We start from the raw sequence: 26,211 nt of genomic DNA on the forward strand, positions 1-26,211 counted from the left end.
TTTTTGTCCTGTATTACATCTTATCAATACATCCATTACACCATCTAGGTGAGAGCTCAGTACTCTTCATTCTATTACCTACTGTTAAATAGTTTTCAGATATTAATATAGTGGACATAGGCACTTATTCAGATCTGATCGCAGTACAAATTTGTTCTCAAAATTGGCAAAACCGTGTGCACTGCAGGTGGGGCAGATGTAACGTGCAGACAGAGGTCAATTTGGGTGGGGTGTGTTAAAACTGAAGTCTAAATTGCAGTGTAAAAATAATGCAGCTAGTATTTACCCTGCACAGAAACAAAATAAGTCACACAAATCTAACTCTCTATACATGTTACATCTGCCCCACCTGCAGTGCACAGGGTTTTGCCCATTTTGAGAACAAATTTGTACTGCGATCAGACCTGAATAAGGCCCATAATGTGTGCAAATCAATAAAGACAGTAGCCAAAAATAGCACTTTTTATGTTATTTTTAATAGGTAAAGAAAATTGCAAGGGCAGAATGTGAACAAAAATATTACATTAACTGCGAGGAAAACCTGAACAATTTTTACATTTGAACATTTATTAGGGTCCTATGTGCTAAGCCTTGGATAGAAAAAAAGTAGAGAGAGATACCTCTGTTTTTTCCATTTTAAATCTAAAACATATGCCATTGATACAGAGTTGGATGCAGCTTACCATATATGATTCGCTGTATGTTTTTAATGTATCCTAGTGATGACAATGGTAAAGTATATGAACAAATCCAATCCCAAAAATATGTTTGGTCATTTGGGTTCTTTTCCTTTTTTAGTACATAAAGCATTGTAGCTCGTACTCCAAAATTAGCAACTTGTTCAATTCAATATTTTGATACCCTAGAATTTGCCGAAAAATGTTCACAGTATTTTTGTACATTTAAATGGACATTAGAATTTGAATGGCAAATGTATTCACATCAGTTTATGCAATAAATATTTAATAATGTCCATATAAATAGAAAATGTGACATATTGGGCAGTATTCAATGAGAAAAGTTCTCCGTGTTTTGTGGAGAACTTGTGCTTTGTTCGCCTTGGACGGAGCATTTTGCTCTCCAAAAGCGAGCAACCCTATTCAATGTGAAATTCTCTCCGTCTTTCTAAGTGATGTTCTCCGTGTCTCTCCGTGTAGCAATTCTCCATCTTTTGATGGAGAGCTGGAATGTGAACTTTTAAACTAAAAGGTTTTTTTCTTAAATTTTGGTGTCAAAAAATCAGTTTTTTTTTTCTGTGAAGGGGCATGTTATTTTTATTCATGTGCTTATAGCACATGAATATATATTTAATTTAAAAAAATATATTTTTTTTAATTGTTTTTTTTTTTTTTTTTACACAGTGCAGCCAGCAGGGGGCCGGAGCGCTCGAGCCGCTCATTACATATTCATATATTCACTGCACCCGATCGATAGTATGCACGAACGGGTGCAGTCCCCCGCTGGCTATAGGGGGGGGGCAGCCTGTGCTGCCTGGGTCCCGGAGAGCCCCCCTCCTCTCCACATTCCTCTGGAGCAGCCAGGGAGACTTTAATCTCTCTGGCTGCTTCCGGCTCCCTGAAAGCTCCCTGCTCCCTGCAGGGGTTAAGACTCTCCGCGAGTGGCGGAGAGTCTTAACCACATTGAATAGAGGGAGCAGGAGTGGCAGAGAGCCCTCCGGAACACGGAGAGTGCATGGAGAGCGAAATAAAACGCTCTCCATGCACGGAGAACTTTGACATTGAATACTGCCCAAAGAGTTAAACTCGTCCAATTAGACAACTTGCAAAAAATATGTCTTTATTTACAAGCTCCCTTTACAACTACATTTCCAGAGCAAAAATGGGTCCAAGTCTGCATCAGCAACAAAATAGAGAACATGCTGAATTTAATGGCTGTGTGTATTTACTTAGCTTCTGTAAGATTTTTTTTTGTTATGATTTATTTTAACATTAATAGAACAAACATACATTTATCACTTTAACAGGAAATATTGACCAATTACAGTAATAAGCTACCGGTTATTACTATTGCAGCCGTTCTATTTTTTAAACTTATCTTTTTTAATTTTTACTGTGCATAAGCTATAGACTGATGGAATTTGTTTGGAATTTATATGTTCCTGTTTGTCTCATAATCCATAGTTCTCAACTCAGTAACTGTATTTTACTTTAATGACACATTGCAAACCTAATTCTAATTAAATACATGGTGGAAACTATAATTTTAAATTTGGGTATATAAGGATCTCTCAACCAGAGTGATTTCCCAAGCTTGTCCAATATAAAGCTGCTGAAATTTACAGGTGATCTTTGGTTAAAAAAAAAAAAACATTCTTTGGAATTTCGATAAATTAATTGTGTGGTTATTGCTTCAGGATAGGGTCATTGATTAGAAAGCTACTTAAATTAGCACACAATCAGGGGAACTTGAAACTAGCTTAAACTTAATTTTAATATTATACCAAGTTACAGTTGCATCACAAGGTGGGTATGGGCTGCACTCAGTTGTCACCTGCCGAGGGGTGACACCACAGTGCCAACTTCTGTTCATTAACAGGATCTAGGATATGCACTGTAACATTAACCTGGCTCCTGTCTTTGTATAGGATCTGGCACTGCAACTAAAGCTCTCTCAGGGGGCAGCCTGCATTTCCTGGTTTTCCCTCCCTGAATGGTAGTACAGCTTTAAAACTGAGTACACATTGGTTTTAAATTTCAGAATGTAAGATTATTCTATGATAAGTGTTTAGAAACCTAGATGATAAGCCTGCATTGCACCGCACTGTTGTTGAATGCTTCTTATTAAATACTACTGCATATTGCATGCACCGTTGCAGTTGGTCCCTTATATATATCTTAATTAGTGCACTAAAAACCTTTAAAGCATCTACAAAAGTTATTCTCCGGCAGTCATTTACATTGTTGTATGATTACAATTCCTGTTAGGTCACATATGCGTATTTGAAAAATGCAGATGAAACATATCTACTACGTGTATAGAAGGTGCAGAATCACATGCAATGTAGTTTACATTTATTTTTAAAGATAAGAAATTCCATTGCACAAACCAATATGTGAGTAGCATAAAGTAAATTTGTATCTTCTTCTTGCACCACTGAAGAATAAACTATTTGAAATAAATAATTCTCAGACAATTTATGTCATGAACCTTCATTTTTATGATTTTTTTTTATTAGCCTATGCACATTCTTGTGTGTATTTTAACAATTACTTCATTAATTAATTTGACAGAATGGGACATTTAAGAAACTTGGTGCAAAAAATTACATTCTATTACATATGGAGTACAACACCCTTACACATTCACTCGCGCCATGTATCTTAACTGTCCCCTTTTACAGTATGTACAAATATAGCTCCCAGACACATTCTAGCATGATGTGGATGTATAGCGTTTACTCTGGATTGCCGGCATCATATATTCTCTGCCATAGCAGATTTGTTATCTAGAAATAACTATTTTATTGTCTCACGGCAAGGTAATAAGAGCATTAACAGAGATAAAGCTACAAATATTAATGTTACTGTTGATGTATGTAATAAAAATTGATGTGTGAATATGTAATACTGTAACGGTTTCTGTAAAGAAATGGGACCCACAAACTACTTGTTTGTCACAATGTCCTTAATTAGAACAATGTTTAATATTAACATCTGTTGCGTAGTCAAATTCAGCTATGGCCTTGTATATTCCCCTGCTATAGACTTTTAGGGCTGAGGGATAATAAATAACTAACACACCCACTAAACTCTGTGACATACTTTACAAAAAAAAAAAAAAAGGAAGCAAAGAGTTTATAGATACCAGACTGAATTAAGTGACAAATAGTAATGCCAAGTACAAAATTAAAAACATATTAAAAGCAGTAAATTTATACTACATAGAAAAAATCTTTGTTGGCATTATGTCAACAACGGTTTCTGTATTTGTTAGGATTACAAAGTCAGTAATGTCATAGTAAAGTCAGTCCATATTAAGAGTATTTATCTTAGGATGGCTGTTCTTCCTCCAATGCTTCATTTCTAGTCATAGGATTTTTCAAATCTCAAGGAAATTGGTTCATCCAAAAACATCAGCTCTTTTACTGCACCAAACCACTAGACTGATCATTGCTGCAGTCAAGAATATAGGGACAAGAATAAGAGTTGTGAGAATTTCATCTGGAGGATCTTCCCATGACACTGTGTCTGAAGTACAATTTGAAAAAAATTGTCTGTGAATTCCAGTGATGAATCGTTCTGCCAGGGTATTTGGCCAAAAGCAGCCCCCATTCTCAGCTGTCAACTTTGTACATAATGAAAAAATGTCATAATGCCTATAAAGGAGAGAAAACATTAATGTTAAAAGGGAAACAGTTTTACTATTACAGTATGTGCTAATTACATACCGTACACAAACAACCAATTCTATTTTGTAGGCATTTTAACTGAATATTAAAGAACAATACTAGCTCTATTTTTATATTTTACACATATAGTAGATAGGTTAAAAGAAGTGAAAATGTAATGTCATTTAACAAGCCTTTGCATAATTATTTCTAATATTATAACTTATTATGATAATAAGCCAAGAGAACTTGGGGTCGTTAACACCTGCAAATTGACCCTTGTTAGAACAACAACAACAAAAATTAACAAAAATAAAGTATTCATTGTTAAACATAAATAGGTGCATGACAGTAATTGTATAATAAAACATTACCATTTAAATTCAATTTTATGAGGACACCATTCATTAGAAAATGTATCTTTTTTTGTCACATACTGCCTGTATTGAATAGTTTATTCCTTCTGTATTTGCAAAGCTGTCAGCACCAGGCAGGGGGAAAGCCACTCAGTGTGTATGCACTGAGCGGCTTTCCCCCCAGTGATGATAGTGATCATCGCTGTCCATACATGCTGGGTATAGTCGCCCAGTGTGTATGGACCTTTAAAGGTTTACAATCATTTTATTAGCAATACATAAGAGTTGCCTAGCACTAAAACTCCCAATGGCATGTCAATAACAGCTCAGTGTTGATAAAACGTCTTTCCAACACCTTCGCTATGCTCACAGTCTGCGATGCTGACCTCTGTTGTTTATAGGTAATTTAACAAGGAATCACATACACTGGATATAGATAAGATCTGGATCTTTCATTTGTAGCAGGTACAGGTTTGCTCCTTATCGGAGCTAGCGGTATGCCTGCACTCTATAGATTTTTTCATATGATCCGTGGATCAAATCCCCACACTTAAATCAATTGGTTTGTGGGGGTGCAGTTCCCAAACAGTAGAAATTTAAGCAATAGGCAAGAAGAAAAAAAGGACTGTTATTCAGGGAGCGCACTTCGAACAAAAATATTTACATAAAATTTAACTTTTAATAGATCATATTTCTAAAAATCCCATTATATAATGTGATGGGAGGCCGCAGTGAATTTATAGGGGTTAAAATCACACATACAAACATATATACACACAGGTGGTGTTTTTGTGACAAAAATAGTAAGGAAAAAGTGATCCTAAAAAAATCTTTAATTGAAAATGTCAATTTTATTGGTTCAGCAGATCTTCAATGTATAGGGGTTCCCAAACTTTTTTGACTCATGGCACCCTGAAGCATCAGAATTTTTTTCGCGGCACCCCTAGGCTATAGGTTTCTCATTGAGGAATTTGAGGTTTATATCTCATCCTTAGGATCAGTTATGTTGTAATGGACAAAATGTACTTCTGTTTGTCCATAATTTTACTATTATATTGGATATAAAGAACTTGAATTGGTCCTGGACCATCAACCCAGGGCACCCCTGCAAGTCCCCCAAGGCACCCCAGGGTGCCAGGGCACACAGTTTGGGAACCACTGGTATAGGAGAAAGGTTTATTGTCAAGAAATTGTCTTTATTGTATAATTACTTCTGACAATAAAATTATTTTGTTTTACACCCAATATGTTTACTGTTTATTTCTGATACTCTTATTTTACTACCCTCTGCTGGTCCGCTGAGGGGTCCTAGGCACTTTTATATACAAGGCCCAGGAGTGGATATATAAATATCCCCTGTACTATTTGTAGCAGGTAAACAGCTTACCAGCTCGGCAAACAAGGTTAATGTGTCCCAGGGTTTTGTACAGATCTTACAGTTCGGGTACACTCCAAAGCACTTAGCGTAATATTATGTAGGGGCCCAGTGAAGCTGCTCTTTCCTACTTTGAGTCACAATTCCATAAGGTACATAAATATGGGCAATACATATGACAGGCAGTGCTACAGTATTATCCACACAGCTATTTAGGAAATGTAATGAACACACGACTGTAGTCCTAATACTTTTTTTTTTTTTTTAATTGAGTCTTTATTTATCATTTCAATTTCATATCAAAAACAAACAATTCATCACATCCATATACAATCAGCGGATATTGTAAACAAATATAAAAACATATACACATCACGTAGAGCAACACAAATAAAGACATAAACATACACCCACTACCCTGACAAGTTCACAGCCCTAAGAACTTACTCCAAGTTTACTCCCTTCCTACCTTACATACAAACTCTTCCTTACAAGAACAGTACACGCATAATGAAGACCGCTTATTTTGCATGTATAATTAGATACATGCCGCTAACTACTTATTTGTGTCTATGATACTAAGCAATTCAATCTCATGCATAATTACTGTATCTACTCTTGTCATTTCTCAAATCGATAAACAGCTGAGAGGGAAGGAAAAAAAAAGGTGTAGAACAACTAAGTGCCTAATAATACGTGACTAGATTTATAAATAAAGGAATAATTATATTCGAACATGTGTACTAAATCCATTTTTGTGCCACGTTAAGTGCCTAATTCTATACTTTCTGGTTATCTATTCCACCCTGTTTCGTGCTGGGCTCTATCCTTAGCCCTATACGTAATTTCCCTACTTCTGTGCTTATTTCCTATACCCTATTGCTATTACTTGCTTTATAGTAGGCTGATCGGTTCCAGTATACCCATATCCTGTGATATTTCTGAATCGAGCCACGGAAAGCATATACAAATTTCTCATGTTCACTAGTGACGTTTACTAGGTTAGTCCATTCAGCTAACACCGGGCCTTTGGAGGACATCCACTGACTCTTTGCCAACTGCTTCATATCCCGGGTGATTTCCTCCTCCTCCCATAACCCCAACACCAAATTAGGTTTATTCAGGGTTCCCCTGGGGATGCCAACTTGCTCCATAGGTTTAATTATCCCGTCCCAAAACCTATTAACGTTATTACAGCTCCACAATAAATGTACAGATGCGGCCTCCCCTTCTCCACACTTTGGACATCTATCGGACGCAGAAGCATCATATTTTTTAATTCTTACTGGGGTTATATAGGTCCTATGTAGAATATTGAATTAAACCTGCTGTATCCGCATGGAGTTAGTTGCAGATTTAGGGCCCGCCAGTGCCGTCCTCCACACAGTCTCATCAAGCTGAGGAATATCCTCTATCCATTTTACCCATAGATCCCCCAACTCCTCACTTTGTAAATAGGAATGTAAAAAGCGGTACATCTTAGACAGCCGTTTGCCCATCCCTAGTTGTTTAATAAATTTCTTGCAGGGGGCTTCCTCCAGTGCCCTCAGATCACCTTTACTATATTGGGCCATAGCGCTTCTTACTTGTAAATATCTATAGAACAGTTCCTTCGGTAAGTTAAACTCAACTTGTAGCTGCATAAAGGACTTTAACACCCCTTCTTGATACCATTGGCCTATAGAACTAATTCCGTAGAGATTCCACATCCTCCCTCCCTGTTGGTTCCTTTAGTTCCTTCAATGTGTGGAGGAAAAATATAGGGGTACCCGGATCTAGACTGTCATATTTTGTTAATTACAGGTCCATCTCCAGACCTTAACGGCTTGACTAATAATTGGAGGAAGGTCCCGGCGGAGCCCCCTCACCATCAGTCTCTGGAGAGGAGTGACTTCAAGATCCGCATTCTCCACAAGTTTCCGTAATTCCCATGTGACCTCCCCCGGCCTAACCCAGGAACAGATGTGGACCATTTGGGCCGCCATATAGTAAACTTTAAAATCTGGGAGAGCCAGACCACCCTTTTCTCTGTCTCTACACAGGATGTCCCTCCTGACTCTGGGTCGCTTATCCCGCCATATAAATGAGGAGACAAGGCTGTTTATCTTCCTAAAATACTCATCTTTGATTAAGACTGGAGACTGTTGGGCGATATATAAAAATTTAGGCAAGATTGCCATCTTAACGAGGTTAACCAGCCCAATTTGGGAGATCGGAAGCCTGGACCAGCTTCGAAATTTAGCCCTTAGATCCCTAATAAATGGAATACTATTATCAGGGATAAAGTCCACTGAATTTCTGGCCAGGCAAATACCCAAGTAGCAAAACTTTCCTACCTTTTTTAGTTGGGTATTAACCTCAGGATCATTCCTCTCTTCGTTGCCTATTTGGATATACAGTAGTTTGATTTGTTCCAATTCATTGTCAGGCCTGAATATTCCCCAAAGTCCTGTATATATTTTATTATCTTAGGTAAATCACTAGGATCCGCCAATCCCACCAGGAGGTCGTCTGCATATAATGAGACTAGGTTTCTACTGGGTCCCAATCCATTCCTCTCGCCCCCCAGAGCAGTTCTTAATATGCAAGCCAGGGGTTCCACCACCACTGCAAACAGCAGGGGGGAAAGGGGATATCCCTGACGCGTTCCTCTGGAGAGAGAGAAGGAGGGAGAGGTATACCCATTGATGGTCATCCTGGCTTTTGGATTCTGATAAAGCAGTGAGATCTGCTTAATAAACCTCTCCCCAAATCCAAATGCCTGCAAAACTCTCCATAAGAATTTCCATTCGACCGAATCGAATGCCTTGTTCGCATCAAATGATGCGAGCACTGCACTCGAACTTTCTTGCTCCACACTTTGGAGGTATGAATAAGCCCTTCGCAGATTTATCATTTTAGATTTTCCTGCCATAAAGCCTGTCTGGTCAAGGTGAACTATTTGATCTATTACTTTCTTCAATCTATTTGCTAGTATTTTGGCATATATTTTGGCATCGGATGATATTAATGATATGGGCCTAAAAGAATCAACCCGAGTTGGGTCTTTGCCACTCTTCGGGATCACAATTATTGTGGCCTCTGACATAGAAGGGGGTACACTCTGCTCCAGTTCCATAAGCTGGAAAACACCCAATTTCCTGGCATACTTCTGGTAAACCTCACCCAGAAGACCATCCAAGCCTGGTGCTTTTCCCCCTGGAAATGAATTAATTGCTGATATTACTTCCTCCAGTACTATGGGGGCCTCCAGTAAATCCCTTGAACTGGGGGACAAAAATGGCATGTCTATCCTCCCCAGATACTCCCCGATTTCCTCATTACTACAATTTAATTTGGATTTATACACCCCCTCAAAGTATGTGGAGAATACTTCCACTATCTTCGGGGTTTTTATCACCATTTCCCCTGTATCTAACCTGATCATAGGGATAGTATTGGATGGTCTATCCATTAAGTATGCCAGGAATTTCCCAGTTCGATCGGAATTGGAGTACCATTTATGAGCCCCTGTGGCCAACCTTCGGCAAGTCACCTCCTGATGGAACTCTACCCACTCTTTTTGGGCCGTCTGCCATGTAGTTCTGGCTAGTTCTGATTTGTTTGAAAGATAACAGTTTTCTAAGTTAAAGCAATTCTCTTAATAAAGACCCCTCGGTACTTATGTATTATCTGGGCGCCCGATTTTTTCATTGCATTGCATTGCATTGCATTGCATCGCATCGCATACAATATAGTGGCATACAATGCAATGCGATTTTTCATTGTAAAGACCCAATTTTTAATTGTATAGTCACCCATGGGTGATTTCATACCCCCACTATCCAACTACGCATGGAGTTGATTTTATATAGTGTGGGGAGCGCAGCGAGCCACTGAGCCCGAAGCGTGGCGAGCGGACGCAGAATACATGTAAAGTTATCCACACTCCGCTCGCCACGCTTCGGGCTCGCCATACTATATAAAATCAACTCCATGCGTAGTTGGATAGTGGGGGTATGAAATCACCTATGGGTGACTATACAATTAAAAACCAGGTCTTTACAATGAAAAATCGCATTGCATTGCATTGCATGCCTTAAGTAGTGGCATGCAATGAAAAAATCGGGAGCCCAGATTATACATAAGTACCGATCCCTCTTATATAGGCCTTGAAAGCATCTCACACATAAATATTTAATGTTGAACCTTTATTCCTATCAAAAAACTCTTCTATCATGCCCTCAATTTATTCCTGTTCCCCCATTTGTGCCAGCCAGTAAGACTGTAATTTCCAGTATCTGAAACCCGTCTGAATCTCTAGATCAATCTGGATAAACACGGGGGAATGATCCGAGATCCCACGGGCCTTATTTTCAACCTGACTGATCTTATTAAGAACTTTCTCGGAAACCAGAATCATATCAATTCTTGAAAACACTTTATGAGACGAGGAGTAGCAGGAGAACTGTTGGAGGTCCGGATTCCTCAACCTCCAAGGGTCCTTCCAGCCTATCTCCTCTATGAAATCTGCGAACCTGTTTCCTTCATTAACGATTTCTTTATCAGACCTGTTCCATCTGTCTAGGCGGGGCTGAAGTACCTTGTTAAAATCCCCAAGTCAAATAACCAAACTATCTGGATATGTAGCTGCAAATTCAACCGCCGCTTTCATTACGTCATAAGAAAACGGGGGTGGAATATACACTGTGAGTATACAAAAATGTATATGATCTATAGCACATTCCAGAAAAATAAATCTGCCACCCACGTCTATCTTCAATGAACCGACATCAAAAACCAATGACTTCTTAATCAATATCGAGACACCCCTAGAGGTTGAAGAAAAGGGGGCATGATAGATATGTCCTATCCAGGGACGTTTCAAAGAGGCTAACCGTTCCCCATACAAGTGGGTCTCTTGCAAACAGATGATATCGACATCCATGCTTTTACACTGCTTCAAAACCAATGCTCTTTTCACCCTACAATTCAGGCCTCTGACATTCCAGGTCAGTAATCTAACCATAAGTGCTGTCAGAATGGTACACGAATATTTTACATTTAACCAGCGCTTTTCCAGGTGTGGGGAATGAAGACAGTTACCGGCTCTTTTTGCTGAATTTACCAGTCTTATCAAGTACGTACTATGAGTCAATCTTGTCATGAACTTGCTGTGAACAAACAAAAACACACACACAAATATACTCCCCCCCTCCCTCCACCCCCTCCCTGTATAACCTGAACCCCTAGGCATACCTTCTTCCCAATCCCCCCACAACAAATATCCCCCCTTTACACTATAACAACTAGGTTGACTCCTGGGGCAATAAACTAATGGCCACCAAAGAGGCCTACCCCCGCCCTACCCCGTGTTCCCACTGCCTGCTGACACATCATTTGTTATATATTAATGGTTTGATTCCCCCCCCCCCCCATGTATTCCCCCAAGCATAATTTCCCCCGCATCAATAAGGAGAGCAAATAGGGACCAAGGAAAAACACTGGTTATATAGGCAGAAGACATGCAATCAAAGAATGTCCTTCTTTAGGCACAACTAGCTGGATGAGACCTGTCCTCTGCCCGGATAAGCGCCATCCAGCCAGCTCGCTGCCTCTCCTGGAGTGAAAAAAAACTTTGTGGCACCATCCGCCACTATTCTAAGTTTGGACGGATAGAGCATAGAGTATTTCAACTCAAGCTCCCTGAGGCGGGTTTTAATATCCTTGAATTTTGCTCGATCCTTCTGCACCTCTAATGGAAAATCAGGAAAGGCTGAGATTCTCCTGCCGTTATAGGCAAAGTCCAGCTTATCCCTAGCCAGTCTCAACACACAGTCCCGATCTTTGAAGTTTAAAAATGTAGCTATCAGGGTGCGCGGAGGTCCACCTGGAAGGGGAGCCCGGCCTGGGATACGATGCGCTCTCTCAATTGCAAACTGCGCAGAGAAGGCCTTGTTACCGAACATCCGAGTTAGCCATTCTTCCAGAAATTTTTCTGGGGCATTTTCCTCTATGCGCTCCTCAAAACCAATAAAGCGAATATTATTGCGTCTTAACCTTCCTTCCATGTCGGACAATTTTTGACGCATGTCTATCATTTGACCGCTCAGAGATTTGACCTGTGTCTGTAGTGGGGCTACTGTATCTTCCACTGCCGAGATGCGATTTTCTATCTCTGTTACTCTTTCACGGATCTTTTGTGCGTCATTTCTCAATAGTGTGATATCTGACTGAACTTTGTTTTTCTGTTCAAGGAGACGGGTTTCACAAGTATTAATTGCCTCAAGGACTTGTTGCAAGGTTACCTCTGGGGGTTGCAGGTTTTTATTCTCCTTAGTGGGGGTCGATTGAGGGGTGCCCGTCTGGGAGCTGCTTCCTGCTTGGGACCGGGCATACTTCTTCAGTCTGGCCGCCGCAGTGTTTTGGCCTGTTTTGCCAATAGTGCCTGACCTCATACACAGCTACTACAGGTGCGTTATAATCACTTGCGCACCTTGCAATAGATAGAATAAATTTCTCAGTCCACGCAGTCAATTTACTGCCTCTTAATCTAAACAAGCCACCAGTTTCTTATAAGCTGCTGTCCCGCACCGGTACCAGCTCAACTTGACCAAGGCAGAATAGACTGTACCATTTATGCTTCACCGTTTCTATAAAGTCACCCCTTGTCTTTTAAGGAGCACAGAGTGGCACATGCAACACTCAGAGTTCATTTTAAACTGCAAGATAGGCTCTGGTTTACCCAGTGAGTGGTAGTACCAAATGGGTTTTTAACCCCACTGGCACTATGTCCCAACAAACGGATTAAGCTCACTCTGACTACTGGTGTTATAAAGAATTAGTTGCTCAGTCCTTGCGGGCTGTAAACTGCCCCTCACTCTTAACAGCCTCTGAAGCCTTTAAAGTATACAGTCCAGCATAGGCAACCACCTTCTCATACCCACACGGCACAAAGATCACTGAAAATCCGTTTTTATCTTCACCTGGGATTACAAAGCAGGCCCCTCTCACGTTTACACAGTGCCTGATAACAGCCGGTAATTTTTAACCCCTCTGGCGCTGTCACTTTCCCAGCCTTCCCCGGGGTGCTGCTATGACTTCTATACAGCTGTGTCGCTTTAAAGAAGGCTTACCCTGCTACAGGGTTCCCAGATTGTTTCACCACATGCTGATACTTTAGGCTGCCCACAAGTCCTGCCAAGCAGTATTCAACAGGGAAAAAGGGGTCACTCACCCACCGGAACCAGTGTTCTGTCCACCCCTCAGGTGATTCAAGCCATCCCAGCAGCCCTCCTGTGGGTTATCGACCCGCTGTCCTGCCCGGCACCACGACTCTCACTCGCGCCCCGGCAGGTCTCTCTGAGTGCTGGCTGTTGGCTCCCCTTGTTACTCGGGCAGGCACATCCAAAGGCAACTCGCTGGAGGACCCCCTGCTGTGTCCGGTAACTTCTCTCCCCAGCCGCCTCCTGTAGGCTAGCATAGCTGTGTTCCTCCCGGCGCCGCGTCTCCCACCCGTGCCCAGGTGCTCACAGAAATATGCGGGGGCACTGTGCGTCCGTCTCTCCCGTCGCCTCGTCCTTCCACAACTTTCCGGGCAGGCACTGTTGGGGGCAGCTCACCAAAAGACCCCGGAGCCGTCTCTCACACGGAACCACAGGTTTCTCCGCCGGACCGCAGCACCAAACAGAAGGTACTCGCTATGATGCTGTCTTGCACTGGAACGCTCTTGGGGGCTAATACAAGCTTACTTTCCCGGGGAAACTTGGTTGCACATGGGGAAGAGCTCCATCTGCAGCGGTAGGCACGGGGGAGCCCAGACGCACAACCTTACTCACGTCCTGCTGTAGCCACGTCCCTGTAGTCCTAATACTTACACAAAGAATATATTTGGTAACTTTGGGGGAGATTCGGACCTAATTGCTCAGGTCCAGATTAATTTATAATTCACACTCAGTTAAGTACCACCCCCCCCCCAATTATCTTAATAACTACTAAGAGAAAAATATATAAATATCTCTTCCCTGTATATAATTACACAGGACACACTGATAGACATATGTTAATTGATTTATTATTTGTATATGTACCAATATGTTTTTTCTAATTTTGACTATACTATATCTGATTATTAGCCTTATTGTCTAGTGATTTTATTTATTAACAGTTTCTTATATAGCGCACACATATTATGTGGCGCTTAACAGATAATAATTTGAATATTCACATCAGTCCCTGCCCCAATGGAGCTTACAATCTATATTCCCTACCACATGCACATACACACACAGAGACATTCTAGGGTTCATTTCGTTGGGAGCCAATTAGCCTACCAGTATATTTTTGGATTGTGGGAGGAAACCGGAGTACCCGGAGGAAACCCACGCAAGTACGGGGAGAATATACAGACTCACAGTTAGAGCCATGGTGGGAATCGAACCCATGACCTCATTGCTGTGAGGCTGTAATGCTAACCATTACACCATCCGTAGTGATATATAATCCTGCCCCTGTATGGTTACAACCCATCATGAGAAAATTTCCTGTTGCCAAGGAGACGAAAAAAACACATTGATACAGAACGTAATTTCTGCCCACTTCTCAGCCTGACTTCTGCCCCAAGTTCAGTGCAGCTGCTTTTGTCCTCCCACTGGACTTATGCTGTTCAGCACACTTGTGCTTTCCCCCACCACGCCTGCAAGCGCTCTACCTGGACCATCCACAGGAAGCTGCCAGCGCCTCTGATGTCATCTAAAGCCACTTCCATATATGGTATGCCTCTGATATCACCATGAGAGGTGTGGGCTATTCTCTGAATGCTGCTCTAACAAAGAATGGTATAATTCTTTTCGTTAACTGTCACATATATACAGATTGAGCCGCCGTCAGCTGGCAGATGTGGACATGCAAGCGGCTCACTCGCTTGCAGGGACAGAAGGCTTCCCTGCCCATCTCTGCTTCAGGGGGGGGGTGGGGGCACGTGAGCGTCTTGTGCGTGCGGTCAGTCTCTGGTGGCCTGTGGGGGATGGCGAATGGCAATAGAATCTCTAATGAGAGTGGCTCCACCTATATACATCTGCTTACCCCTCTGCTTATTGTTTGAGGTTCTGCTTATGCCCTAACATCACTAACTGCTCATCTCATCAGGACAATACTGTATGTCAGCTTACATGGTAATTGGGCACGTTGCCATTTTACTGCTTACTGACATGATGATATTGGCATAAGCTACTAACCTATAAAGTGGAAGACTAACTAACCATTACTAAATGGCTCACTGCACTTATTTATTGCTGGGACACCAGCTGAAGCTATACACCGAATATTATCAGTAATTCAGGCTAAATCAGCTCATTTATAAACATATATTGTTTATATTTTGTTTATATATATATATATATATATATATTATACATATGTTGTATGTATAGTATATTAATTTCTTGATCACATTATTGTTCTTTACCATGGATTTTTTATGAATTTATAAAGTGATATATATTTTTAACGATACAGTGTCCTGTGTTCTTGTGATCAGCGTGTGGTATTATGTAAACGCATATCAACCCACCAGCGCAGCATATAACCCCACCTTATCTAGAACATGAGTAAAGACTTACTTGTCAGAGCAAGGGCTAGAGAAATCATTAGACGGTGATTGACCTTTTAATGATTTCTCCTCCTTGCACCTACGTGTGTACACATCCCCTTGCATGCTAGTGTGAGGATTCACTCAGCAAGCAGGAGGGGCGTGTGTTCAATGGGGAGGCATTTGAATAAATGTACCCTAGTGAGACAGTTTGAATCAGGCCCATAGGGCCTTATTCTAGTTCACTATTTCTGACAAAATCCTTCTTAGATGGACAAAAACATGTGCACTGCAGGGGCAGATGTAAAATGTGCAGAGAGAATTATGTAGGGTACACACCAGGACGACCCGCTCACGATGCACATCGTGAGCGGGTCGTCAGTGGCTCGTCCGACCCGCTAACGGTGACGCGGGGGGGCATGACCCGCTCACGATGTGCACCGTGAGCGGGTCTGATCCGATGGCGACCCGCACCCGGCTGTATGGTCGTCATTGAGATCCTACCTGCAGCAGGTAGGATCTCAATAACGACCGACCCGCGGGACCGCGCATCGGATTGGTATCGGTCCACACCAGGACAGAAAAGGGCCCAATCAGCACACAATCTACATCCAATTGGTCGGAATTGGATCTAGATTGAGGGGATCGGGCCCTAGTCTTCCTGGTGTGTACCCAGCATTAGATTTGGGTGATTTATTTTATTTCTGTGCAGGCTAAATACTGGCTGTTTTTTTTTTTTACACTGCAATATAGATCTCACTTTGAAGTAAAAACCCACCCAAATCTAATTCTCTCTGCACAAGTAACATCTGCCCCACCTGCAGTGCACATGAATTTGTCCATCTAAAAACGATTTTGTCAGAAAGAGTGAAATAGAATAACCCCCATAGTTTTGCCTAGTAAAATCAAGGAGGAATGAAAGTCTGCAGTGCTGAAATTAGACTATAAAATGTTGCATTTGATTATACTCTCTTCTAGTTTTAATGCACTGTAATTTGTATGGTTGGCTAGGAGGCATTATTTATTCAGTGATTTTTTTTGCAAATTAACAGTGAACTACAAATTAATTAATCAAATAAATCTCTGAATTTATCTACGTTCAGAATCATCTGAATCGTTCAGTGAATTACAAACTACAACTCTATTTTTGTAAATATACCAAATGTGCTGTAACATGTTAATTGTAGCTTATTGCTCTCAGTAGGTTGTCATAAACATCCTAGCAACTGATGTGTGACCTTGTGTTTGCATGATAATTAACACTTAACTGAAACCTGAAATAATGACTCTGAGACTTACGTTTGGCAGAAAGTATTTATTAAATAGCTATAAACTAATTTATTGATCAATATAATTAATTAATAGTGGTCAAGAAAGAAGCTAATTATTTAAGCTCCACCCACAACTATCCTACCTAATCAACAAATATACTAACAACAAGCGGGATCCGCTCAGTTTTCTACATTGACCGCCCACCCATCTGGGTGGTGTCGTTGGCCCTGACTGAGTGATCCAGCAAAGGCCTACAGTCAACAAAGGTGAGCGCACCGAAAACAACTGTATACAACAAATCATCTTTTAACAATGACCTTAAATTGATTAACCTGCTGTTCTTTACAGCCAGCCCAAAGAAACACCCACCCACAGCCAAAATAAGGGGAAGGAGGGTGGGAAACTCAGGCAAAAGAGGAAGACTCCTCCCATTCCTTCTACTCATATCCTCAGCTAACTCTGCCATCCATTTATCCTTATTGGATGCAGTCACATGTTTCATTAAGGTTATCACAGCATCGGATGTTTAACCCACTACATGCTTATCTCAGTCATTCCGCTCTTCTACACTTCATACAAACATTTTGTTATGACTGAATTGCATTTGTTTCATACTGGTAAATACATTTTGTACATTGAATTCACTACCCGAAAAAAAATATGGTACGTTGGAAACATGCTGCACTTGAGATGGTACAATGCTGTGGACTACACTGTGATATTACATTATGTACATATTAGTATTAATTTCGTTGACGAAAATTTTAAACTATTCCTTGCCGAAGGTTTGTCCATGTTGTTATGACTAAATTTGACTAGATGAAAATGCTGTATCAATTAATCATAATGTATTTTCTCTTTCGTCCAGTCCGGTGACACAGCTTCACCTTGGGATGTAGGAGGGTCCGCAGGAGCCAGGCATCTATGCTGAAGTCTTTCCTCTGGTTGCAGGCTCCTGCCCTTCCACATCCCATCACGCTTCAGTTCGTTTTAGGTGCCCACAGGAGTGGGTGCTATGCTCGGCTGCTCCTGCAGCCGCCAACTTTTTTCCTTTGGATTTTTACTAGATTAGTAAGGAATCTTTATTATTTTATTAACTTAACCTAGTGCAGGTTTTTTATTTCCAGTGTGCTGCTTCTAGGATGCGCCGCACACTGAGCGCAGCAGAGGCTGACAGAAGCGTGTCCTGTCAGGGCTCTGTGTGCGGCGAGACGCAGCTGCATCTCATATAAAGAGATGCAGCGGCGTCTCCTGCACCGCGCATAACCTCTTTTACGAAGAGGTTTGCCTGGGCCCGTGTAGCGTCTGAAACCGGCTCCTTACTTAGAAGGGGATCGTGGGGGACAGACCTCCCCTGATGGTGGATGCCATCTCGGAGGGTTTATAGACTGAAATCCCTCTGTGGAAGTGAAGTCTATTACAGGTGTCCAGCGCTGCTGGACGACTCCAAGTGATCCCAGGAAGAAGGGGAGGCACTGGAGGTGAGGAGAAACACTTGTGGGAGCAGCTAAAGGGGGAAAGGGCGCCAATTAGGCTATCCTACCCTACTGAAGCAGAGACTTAGTCTCTTCCTACTCTGTGTACTGGCGCCATTTTCTCTCAACTGTGGAGCTAAAGCCTGGCTGAAATTTTTCAAGGTACAGAGATTACAGTTTCTCCTGTAAAGCGCCAACCCCGCTGACGCTGAAGTCAGATAAGTACACTACTGTATATACATTGACTGGTTCTTTGCCTGACATTGTTCACCGTGGGTTAAATATGACTGACACGTATGATGATGTTACGGTTCTCGCCTGGGCTCTGGGTGATACGACAGCTGGCAGGAGGAAAAAGGTCAGGCGTGAGCCCGCAGCTGGGACCGCTGTTTAGAACGGCCACAGCGAAACCTACACTGACTCTGTTGAGTCCCCCGGGCAGATGGAATACCCCTGCAAGTGCTAGGCTTCGCCTGTAGCCGCCGCGTTCGACAGAGCCAGTTAGGCCGGCTCTGACCCCGATGCAGCCAGGTGTTAGGTAATGACAAGGGGTGAGCAATCGCCAGGGGGTAGCTCAAAAGGATGATCTGGCTAAAGGACCTAGCTGGAAAAAGACCCCTGACTACCGGCTCCAGGCCAAGGACGGCAGTTGCGACCCAGTCGCAGACACAAGAGATACAATAGGGAATCTCGGAACAGGGGCACACCAAGGCAAGTGATTCCCCAAAACCGGTTGCAGATGGAAAGGGAAACACCCCTGCCTGATGGAAGCTAGGGTGACAGACAATAACAAAACAGGAGGAACAGCTGGAAAAATGACACAAAGGAATAACGACGGACCCACAGCGGGGAACAGCCACGGCGGGCAAATGAATAATAAAAGATAGAACCACCGGGCTCCAAAAGAGCACTTACGTGACCCACAGGGAGAAGAGGGAAGTGGATCAGGTGCAGGCTCTGGCCCAGGACTGGATGACACACCAAGCAGACTTGGAAGCAGGAAACCAGGAGAGCACTGGAATTTCCAAAGGTGAACAGCAGGAACCAGAAAGCTCCGGTGTCCGGGTATACAGGCTGATGCTACAGTGAGCAATGAGATGCAGAGGATAAATCCTGAGATCCAAACAGCAGACGGAACAGGGAACCAGGTAGCGAATCTGAGAGCTGACAGAGAGTTCTCTCCGCAGGAAGCAGGAACTAAACATAGGTTAACAGAAAGCTATCACTGGCAGAGTACTGCAGGTGAGCCTGCCCTATAAAGGGCTCAGGTGATTAATTGCACCTGAAGATTCAGGGAGCTCCCAGACTAGTTCTTGATTAGCTTAATTATCTCACAGCCTAGTGAATAAATTAAGCTCCCAGAACACAAAGCTGTGATGGCAACAGACCTGCCACTGGAGGCCACCAGTGAGTAAAAATGCCAAACAGAAACTGACAGAAAACAAAACAGACTGGTTCCTGACAGATGATGCTGCTGCGGAGAGGGGGGAGGTGCGGGCCATGTTATTAGACTGCAGATCCTGCTGAGTAAATTTAACATGTGAATAGATGGATCAAGGGGATTTGTGCCCTGCCTGTGAAGCTGTGCCCACTAGTGCGCAAGCCCTGAGGTCTGAGCAACAAGAACCTGCATGGGCTCTCCATAGGCAAAAGGATAACCTTATTAAGTCTCCTGGCCCTAGTTCATCCTCTCAGACTTCTATGGGACCCATTGCTCATTCGCAAGGGGACTCCATGTTACTGCAAGTCATACAGGACACTGCTTAAGGGGTTCATAAGATGAATTCTCTTATGGAGAAGTTTGCAAAACCTTCTGATAGCCCTTCCTCCAGAAGGCCTTCAGCTACACCTCCTCTGTTATCTGTGGATTCTGATGATGATGGTGTTTGTGAAGATGATTCACGTTGGGACCAAAGGGAAGAGGCTGATTCTTCTGTCCCGGGCATTGAGGATTTAATCCCTGCTGTGGAACAGGCTTTGGACCTGTCTGAAGAAGACAGGGTTCAGGCGCATTGTGTTTTTAAAAGAATGCATAAAGAGTCTGTTACATTCCCTTCTGATGAAGGTATGGTCTCCCTGTTGGGAGAAGCCTGGAAGTTTCCAGATAAAAAAGTGAATATGTCTAAAAGGTTTGCAAATATGTACCCCATGCCTGAGTAGCATGTAAAGTTGTGGGAAAAAGTTTAGTTAGTGGACGCTCCTGTGGCTAGATTGTCAAAAAACCACAGCCTTGCCTGTCCAGGGTGGCGCGGCCTTCAGGGACCCGGTAGATAAAAAAAGTGGAAGGATGCCTTAAGGCAGTCTTTGAAGGAGTGTGTCACAATCCTGCCAGAACTCAGTGTGTTTGTCCTGTCTTACCTGCCTGTCAGTCTTGTTTCTCAGCCTGCTGCAGCAAGATCTGAGTATTTGCTTGTAATGAGCACCTGAGTGATTCTGATTCAGCCATTAACTCTGTGGTTACCACTTGAAAGGATTTATACAAGTTCCCTGTTGGTCTCATCCAGAGACTGTTCCAGGTGTGGCCATTCGCAATCACCTGGATGGCCAATCAGTGCTGCTCTGAGGGGTTATCCTCCCAGCCCTGCATAGACGCTTTGCTTTTGCATTGTTGTCAATAACTTGGGAGGAAGCTTCAGCTTGTGTTCCTGCTTTAGCTCTGTGGTATTCCAGTTACCCAGCATTTGTATCCTGCTTCCAAGACCCTGTACCAGCATTTCTACACCTGTGTGTCTCCAAGTACCTGCTCCAGCGTTCCTACACCTGTGTGCCTCCAAAACCCTGCACCAGCGTTACTACACCTGTGTGCCTCCAAAACCCTGCACCAGCGTTACTACACCTGTGTGCCTTCAAGACCCTGCACCAGTGTTCACCTGTTCCTGCATTACAAGTACCTGCACCAGTGTTACCCTGTACCTGTATCCAGCACCTGTGTTCCCTAGTCGCCTGCACCTGTGTTCCCTAGTCGCCTGCACCTGTGTTCCCGAGTCGTCTGCACCTGTGTTCCCGAGTCGCCTGCACCTGTGCTTCCAGTTATCTGCACCTGTGCTTCCAAGTTATCTGCACCTGTGTTCATCTGTGCCAGTGTTCATCCGTACCTGTGCTTCCGAGTTACCTGCACCTGTGCTTCCGAGTTACCTGCACCTGTGCTTCCGAGTTACCTGCACCTGTGCTTCCGAGTTACCTGCACCTGTGCTTCCGAGTTACCTGCACCTGTGCTTCCGAGTTACCTGCACCTGTGCTTCCGAGTTACCTGCACCTGTGCTTCCGAGTTTCCTGCACCTGTGCTTCCGAGTTACCTGCACCTGTGTTCATCTGCACCAGTGTTCATCCGTTCCTGCATTTCGAGTTACCTGCACCTGTGCTTCCGAGTTTCCTGCACCTGTGCTTCCGAGTTTCCTGCACCTGTGCTTCCGAGTTTCCTGCACCTGTGCTTCCGAGTTACCTGCACCTGTGACCACTTGCACCCGCACGCTCCAGCATCTGCACCTGTGTCCACCTGTCTCTGCGTGCCTCAGTACCTGCACCCGCAACCACCTTCACCACTGCCTACCGTGCTTCCGGCACCTGCTCTCCAGTGGTCCAACTCCGTGCTTCCTGCACCTGCACTCCAGTGGCCCTACTCTGTGCTTTCCAGCTCCTGTGCTCCCGTGCCTCCAAGTAACTTATCAGTTCCCAGCTTTCCAAAGACTTTTACAGACTTTCAAATGTCCCCTGTACCAGTTCATTCTATGCAATAAACATTACCCATTTGTATCCACTTGCCTCCATCCTGTTTCCATTGGGTTGTCAGCTAGCCACCAAGGTCACTCCCGGGTCCCAAATCCCCAGTCGTGACAGTATGCAAAAGCCCATGGACTTGGCTAGTGACTTTAAAGTGGCTATGCAAAATCTGACAGCAATACCAATGGGAACCTACCACCACTCACTTATCCAGCTGCAAGAACTTTTGGCAAAAATGTTTCCCATAATAACTACGTTACTCAGTTACACTCCTGAGGTTGTGAAGCCCATCAGCTACAGCTCCAAAGGGAAAGGAGTCTCAGTGACAGTGCCTGTGAAATTTGAAAGGCCTCCCAACCTTCAGAGCGAAATTTCTGTCCAAGGCAAGCGGAGGTCCCAGCTTTCAGAATCTGAACGCCAAAGACGCAGGTCTCTCCATTTATGTTTCTACTGTGGTAATCCAGACCACTTCATTGAGAATTGTTCACTCCGCAAGCCCAAGAACAAAGTGATTCTGACCACATCCAGTCTTCAGCCCCAAGAGGGGGTCCGCAGTCTTCAGCCCCAAGAGGGGGTCCGCAGTCTTCAGCCCCAAGTGGGGGTCCGCAGTCTTCAGCCCCAAGTGGGGGTCCGCAGTCTTCAGCCCCAAGTGGGGGTCCGCAGTCTTCAGCCCCAAGTGGGGGTCCGCAGTCTTCAGCCCCAAGTGGGGGTCCGCAGTCTTCAGCCCCAAGTGGGGGTCCGCAGTCTTCAGCCCCAAGTGGGGGTCCGCAGTCTTCAGCCCCAAGAGGGGGTCCGCAGTCCTGTGTCCACTCCGGTTCCAGCCGGTTCAAGTACCTCCATTGATGATCCGGTTCCAGCCGTCAGTCAGGAGGCTCATTCAGTTCCAGCTGATTCCGACACCTCTGGACCTCATCCGGTCCCATCCGACAGTCCAGAGTCCACTCCGGTCTCAGCCGGTTCAAGTACCTCCAATGATGATCCGGTTCCAGCCGTCAGTCAGGAAGCTCATTTCGTTCCAGCTGATTCCGACACCTCTGGTTCTCATCCGGTCTTAGCCATCAATCCTGAGTCCATGCCGGTCCCAGCCGGTTTAAGCATCTTCAGTGATCATCCGGTCCCATCCGTCAATCCAGAGTCCCTGCCGGTCCTAGCTGGTTCAAGTACAATCGGATGTCCTCCGGTTCCAGCTGGTCCAAGTTTGTCTACTTCCAAGTCTGTACTATCCTTCAGCCCAGAGACTCTTCCAAACTTACCTGATCCTGATAATTCCAGCCTGTCTTCTATCGACTCCCACTGTGTTGAAAAAACAGTTAGTACTCTAGAGACTCTATACTTTAACACAGATTTAGCTCAGTCCTCCAAGATGGAACTCCCCGAACAAGATCAAGCTCTTCTTGACCAATATATCAAAAAATTTCGGGCTGCCAGAAAACAGGCTGGTTCACAGTCGTCACCGAAGACTCAGTCCATAGATATGGAACTAAATTATATGGCTCTGTCTCCTTCCAAAGATTCCTTCGAGTTTTCTGCTGACTATCCCACATCTTCAAGGTCTGTACCCATGAGCTTAAGAGTTGGCTGTGTTTCTCTGTCTCATCCTCAAGTGGAACCTTCTACGGTACCTTGCCCCAACAAGTCTTCAGAAACCTCCAGTCAGAGCAAGGCAGTCTTAACTCTAGACATGGATTCTGATTCCGAGTATGATGAGGATTATGACTCTACCCCTTTCCTTGAAAATCCTGTTTCACCTTGCCATGTCTTACCTCTGAGAAAATTTCAGTTAGATGCTAAAGATGGCTATCCGAAAGCCCCTGGATATCGAACAAGATTTAATTTGAGTCCTAGTGGTGCCTTAGCCTCTAGGGCCCGATCTTCTCGTCTCTCAGTTCCAGTCAAAAATACTTCAGTTATCCCTGATGAATTTGATTCTACGTCTTTCTCCAGTGGTCCTCTTCGTCCAAGTCAAGTGTTCCTTCAGGACGGAAGTCATCCTCATTATCGTGTCCAATGGAACGGGAATTCCGTTTACATCGACGATGGATGGTCCACCTGTTCTGACGATGAGGCAGAATTGTGACTTTTCTTCAAAGTTCCTGAAGTGTCCGGTGGCCACCCAAAAAGGGGGGGTACTGTCACAATCCTGCCAGAACTCAGTGTGTTTGTCCTGTCTTACCTGCCTGTCAGTCTTGTTTCTCAGCCTGCTGCAGCAAGATCTGAGTATTTGCTTGTAATGAGCACCTGAGTGATTCTGATTCAGCCATTAACTCTGTGGTTACCACTTGAAAGGATTTATACAAGTTCCCTGTTGGTCTCATCCAGAGACTGTTCCAGGTGTGGCCATTCGCAATCACCTGGATGGCCAATCAGTGCTGCTCTGAGGGGTTATCCTCCCAGCCCTGCATAGACGCTTTGCTTTTGCATTGTTGTCAATAACTTGGGAGGAAGCTTCAGCTTGTGTTCCTGCTTTAGCTCTGTGGTATTCCAGTTACCCAGCATTTGTATCCTGCTTCCAAGACCCTGTACCAGCATTTCTACACCTGTGTGTCTCCAAGTACCTGCTCCAGCGTTCCTACACCTGTGTGCCTCCAAAACCCTGCACCAGCGTTACTACACCTGTGTGCCTCCAAAACCCTGCACCAGCGTTACTACACCTGTGTGCCTTCAAGACCCTGCACCAGTGTTCACCTGTTCCTGCATTACAAGTACCTGCACCAGTGTTACCCTGTACCTGTATCCAGCACCTGTGTTCCCTAGTCGCCTGCACCTGTGTTCCCTAGTCGCCTGCACCTGTGTTCCCGAGTCGTCTGCACCTGTGTTCCCGAGTCGCCTGCACCTGTGCTTCCAGTTATCTGCACCTGTGCTTCCAAGTTATCTGCACCTGTGTTCATCTGTGCCAGTGTTCATCCGTACCTGTGCTTCCGAGTTACCTGCACCTGGGCTTCCGAGTTACCTGCACCTGTGCTTCCGAGTTACCTGCACCTGTGCTTCCGAGTTACCTGCACCTGTGCTTCCGAGTTACCTGCACCTGTGCTTCCGAGTTACCTGCACCTGTGCTTCCGAGTTTCCTGCACCTGTGCTTCCGAGTTACCTGCACCTGTGTTCATCTGCACCAGTGTTCATCCGTTCCTGCATTTCGAGTTACCTGCACCTGTGCTTCCGAGTTTCCTACACCTGTGCTTCCGAGTTTCCTGCACCTGTGCTTCCGAGTTTCCTGCACCTGTGCTTCCGAGTTACCTGCACCTGTGACCACTTGCACCCGCACGCTCCAGCATCTGCACCTGTGTCCACCTGTCTCTGCGTGCCTCAGTACCTGCACCCGCAACCACCTTCACCACTGCCTACCGTGCTTCCGGCACCTGCTCTCCAGTGGTCCAACTCTGTGCTTCCTGCACCTGCACTCCAGTGGCCCTACTCTGTGCTTTCCAGCTCCTGTGCTCCCGTGCCTCCAAGTAACTTATCAGTTCCCAGCTTTCCAAAGACTTTTACAGACTTTCAAATGTCCCCTGTACCAGTTCATTCTATGCAATAAACATTACCCATTTGTATCCACTTGCCTCCATCCTGTTTCCATTGGGTTGTCAGCTAGCCACCAAGGTCACTCCCGGGTCCCAAATCCCCAGTCGTGACAGAGTGGGCTATACACTCTGTCCCATTATTGCCTCAGCCTGGGTAGTCAAAGCAATGATTAAGTGGGCCGAGGCTTTGGGAGATCAGTTGCAACCTGATTCCGAGGTTTTTCTCTTAACTGAGAAGCTCAGATGTGCTGCAGAGTACATCACTGAGGCTGGTGAAGAAGGCGCTAAGATGGCATCTAAGGTTTCCACCACATCGGTATCTGCAAGGCTTCTGGCTTAAGGCCTGGGATGCAGATAGTGAATCAAAGAAATCCCTTGAGTCCTTGGCTTTTAAAGGGGAACTGCTTTTTGGTTCTGAATTAGAGTCCATCATAAAGCAGGCCACAGGGGGGAAGAGTACCTTTCTTCCTACCACTACAAAAGCTTCAGGTTCAAATTTTGGAGTTTTCAAACCTGCTTTTTGCTCGTCCTTTCGAGGGGGAGCGCCTAACAAAGGACAGGCGGGAAAAGTTGGATTCCCGA

General features: G+C 44.2%; 1 protein-coding gene across 1 annotated transcript in view; it reads right to left on the reverse strand.

Annotated features, from left to right (window-relative positions):
* Positions 1 to 457: 457 nt before the first annotated feature.
* The window catches only part of RAMP3 (receptor activity modifying protein 3), a 230,809-nt gene continuing 205,055 nt past the window's right edge, over positions 458 to 26,211 (reverse strand). The window contains exon 3 of the mRNA XM_083188183.1: positions 458 to 4,336. Coding sequence (XP_083044309.1) covers positions 4,081 to 4,336 — 256 coding nt within the window. The 3' untranslated portion in view covers positions 458 to 4,080. The remainder of the gene's footprint in view (positions 4,337 to 26,211) is intronic.

This window comes from Crinia signifera, chromosome 5, assembly GCF_055691185.1.
Source record: "Crinia signifera chromosome 5, ASM5569118v1, whole genome shotgun sequence".
Lineage (NCBI taxonomy): Eukaryota > Metazoa > Chordata > Amphibia > Anura > Myobatrachidae > Crinia > Crinia signifera.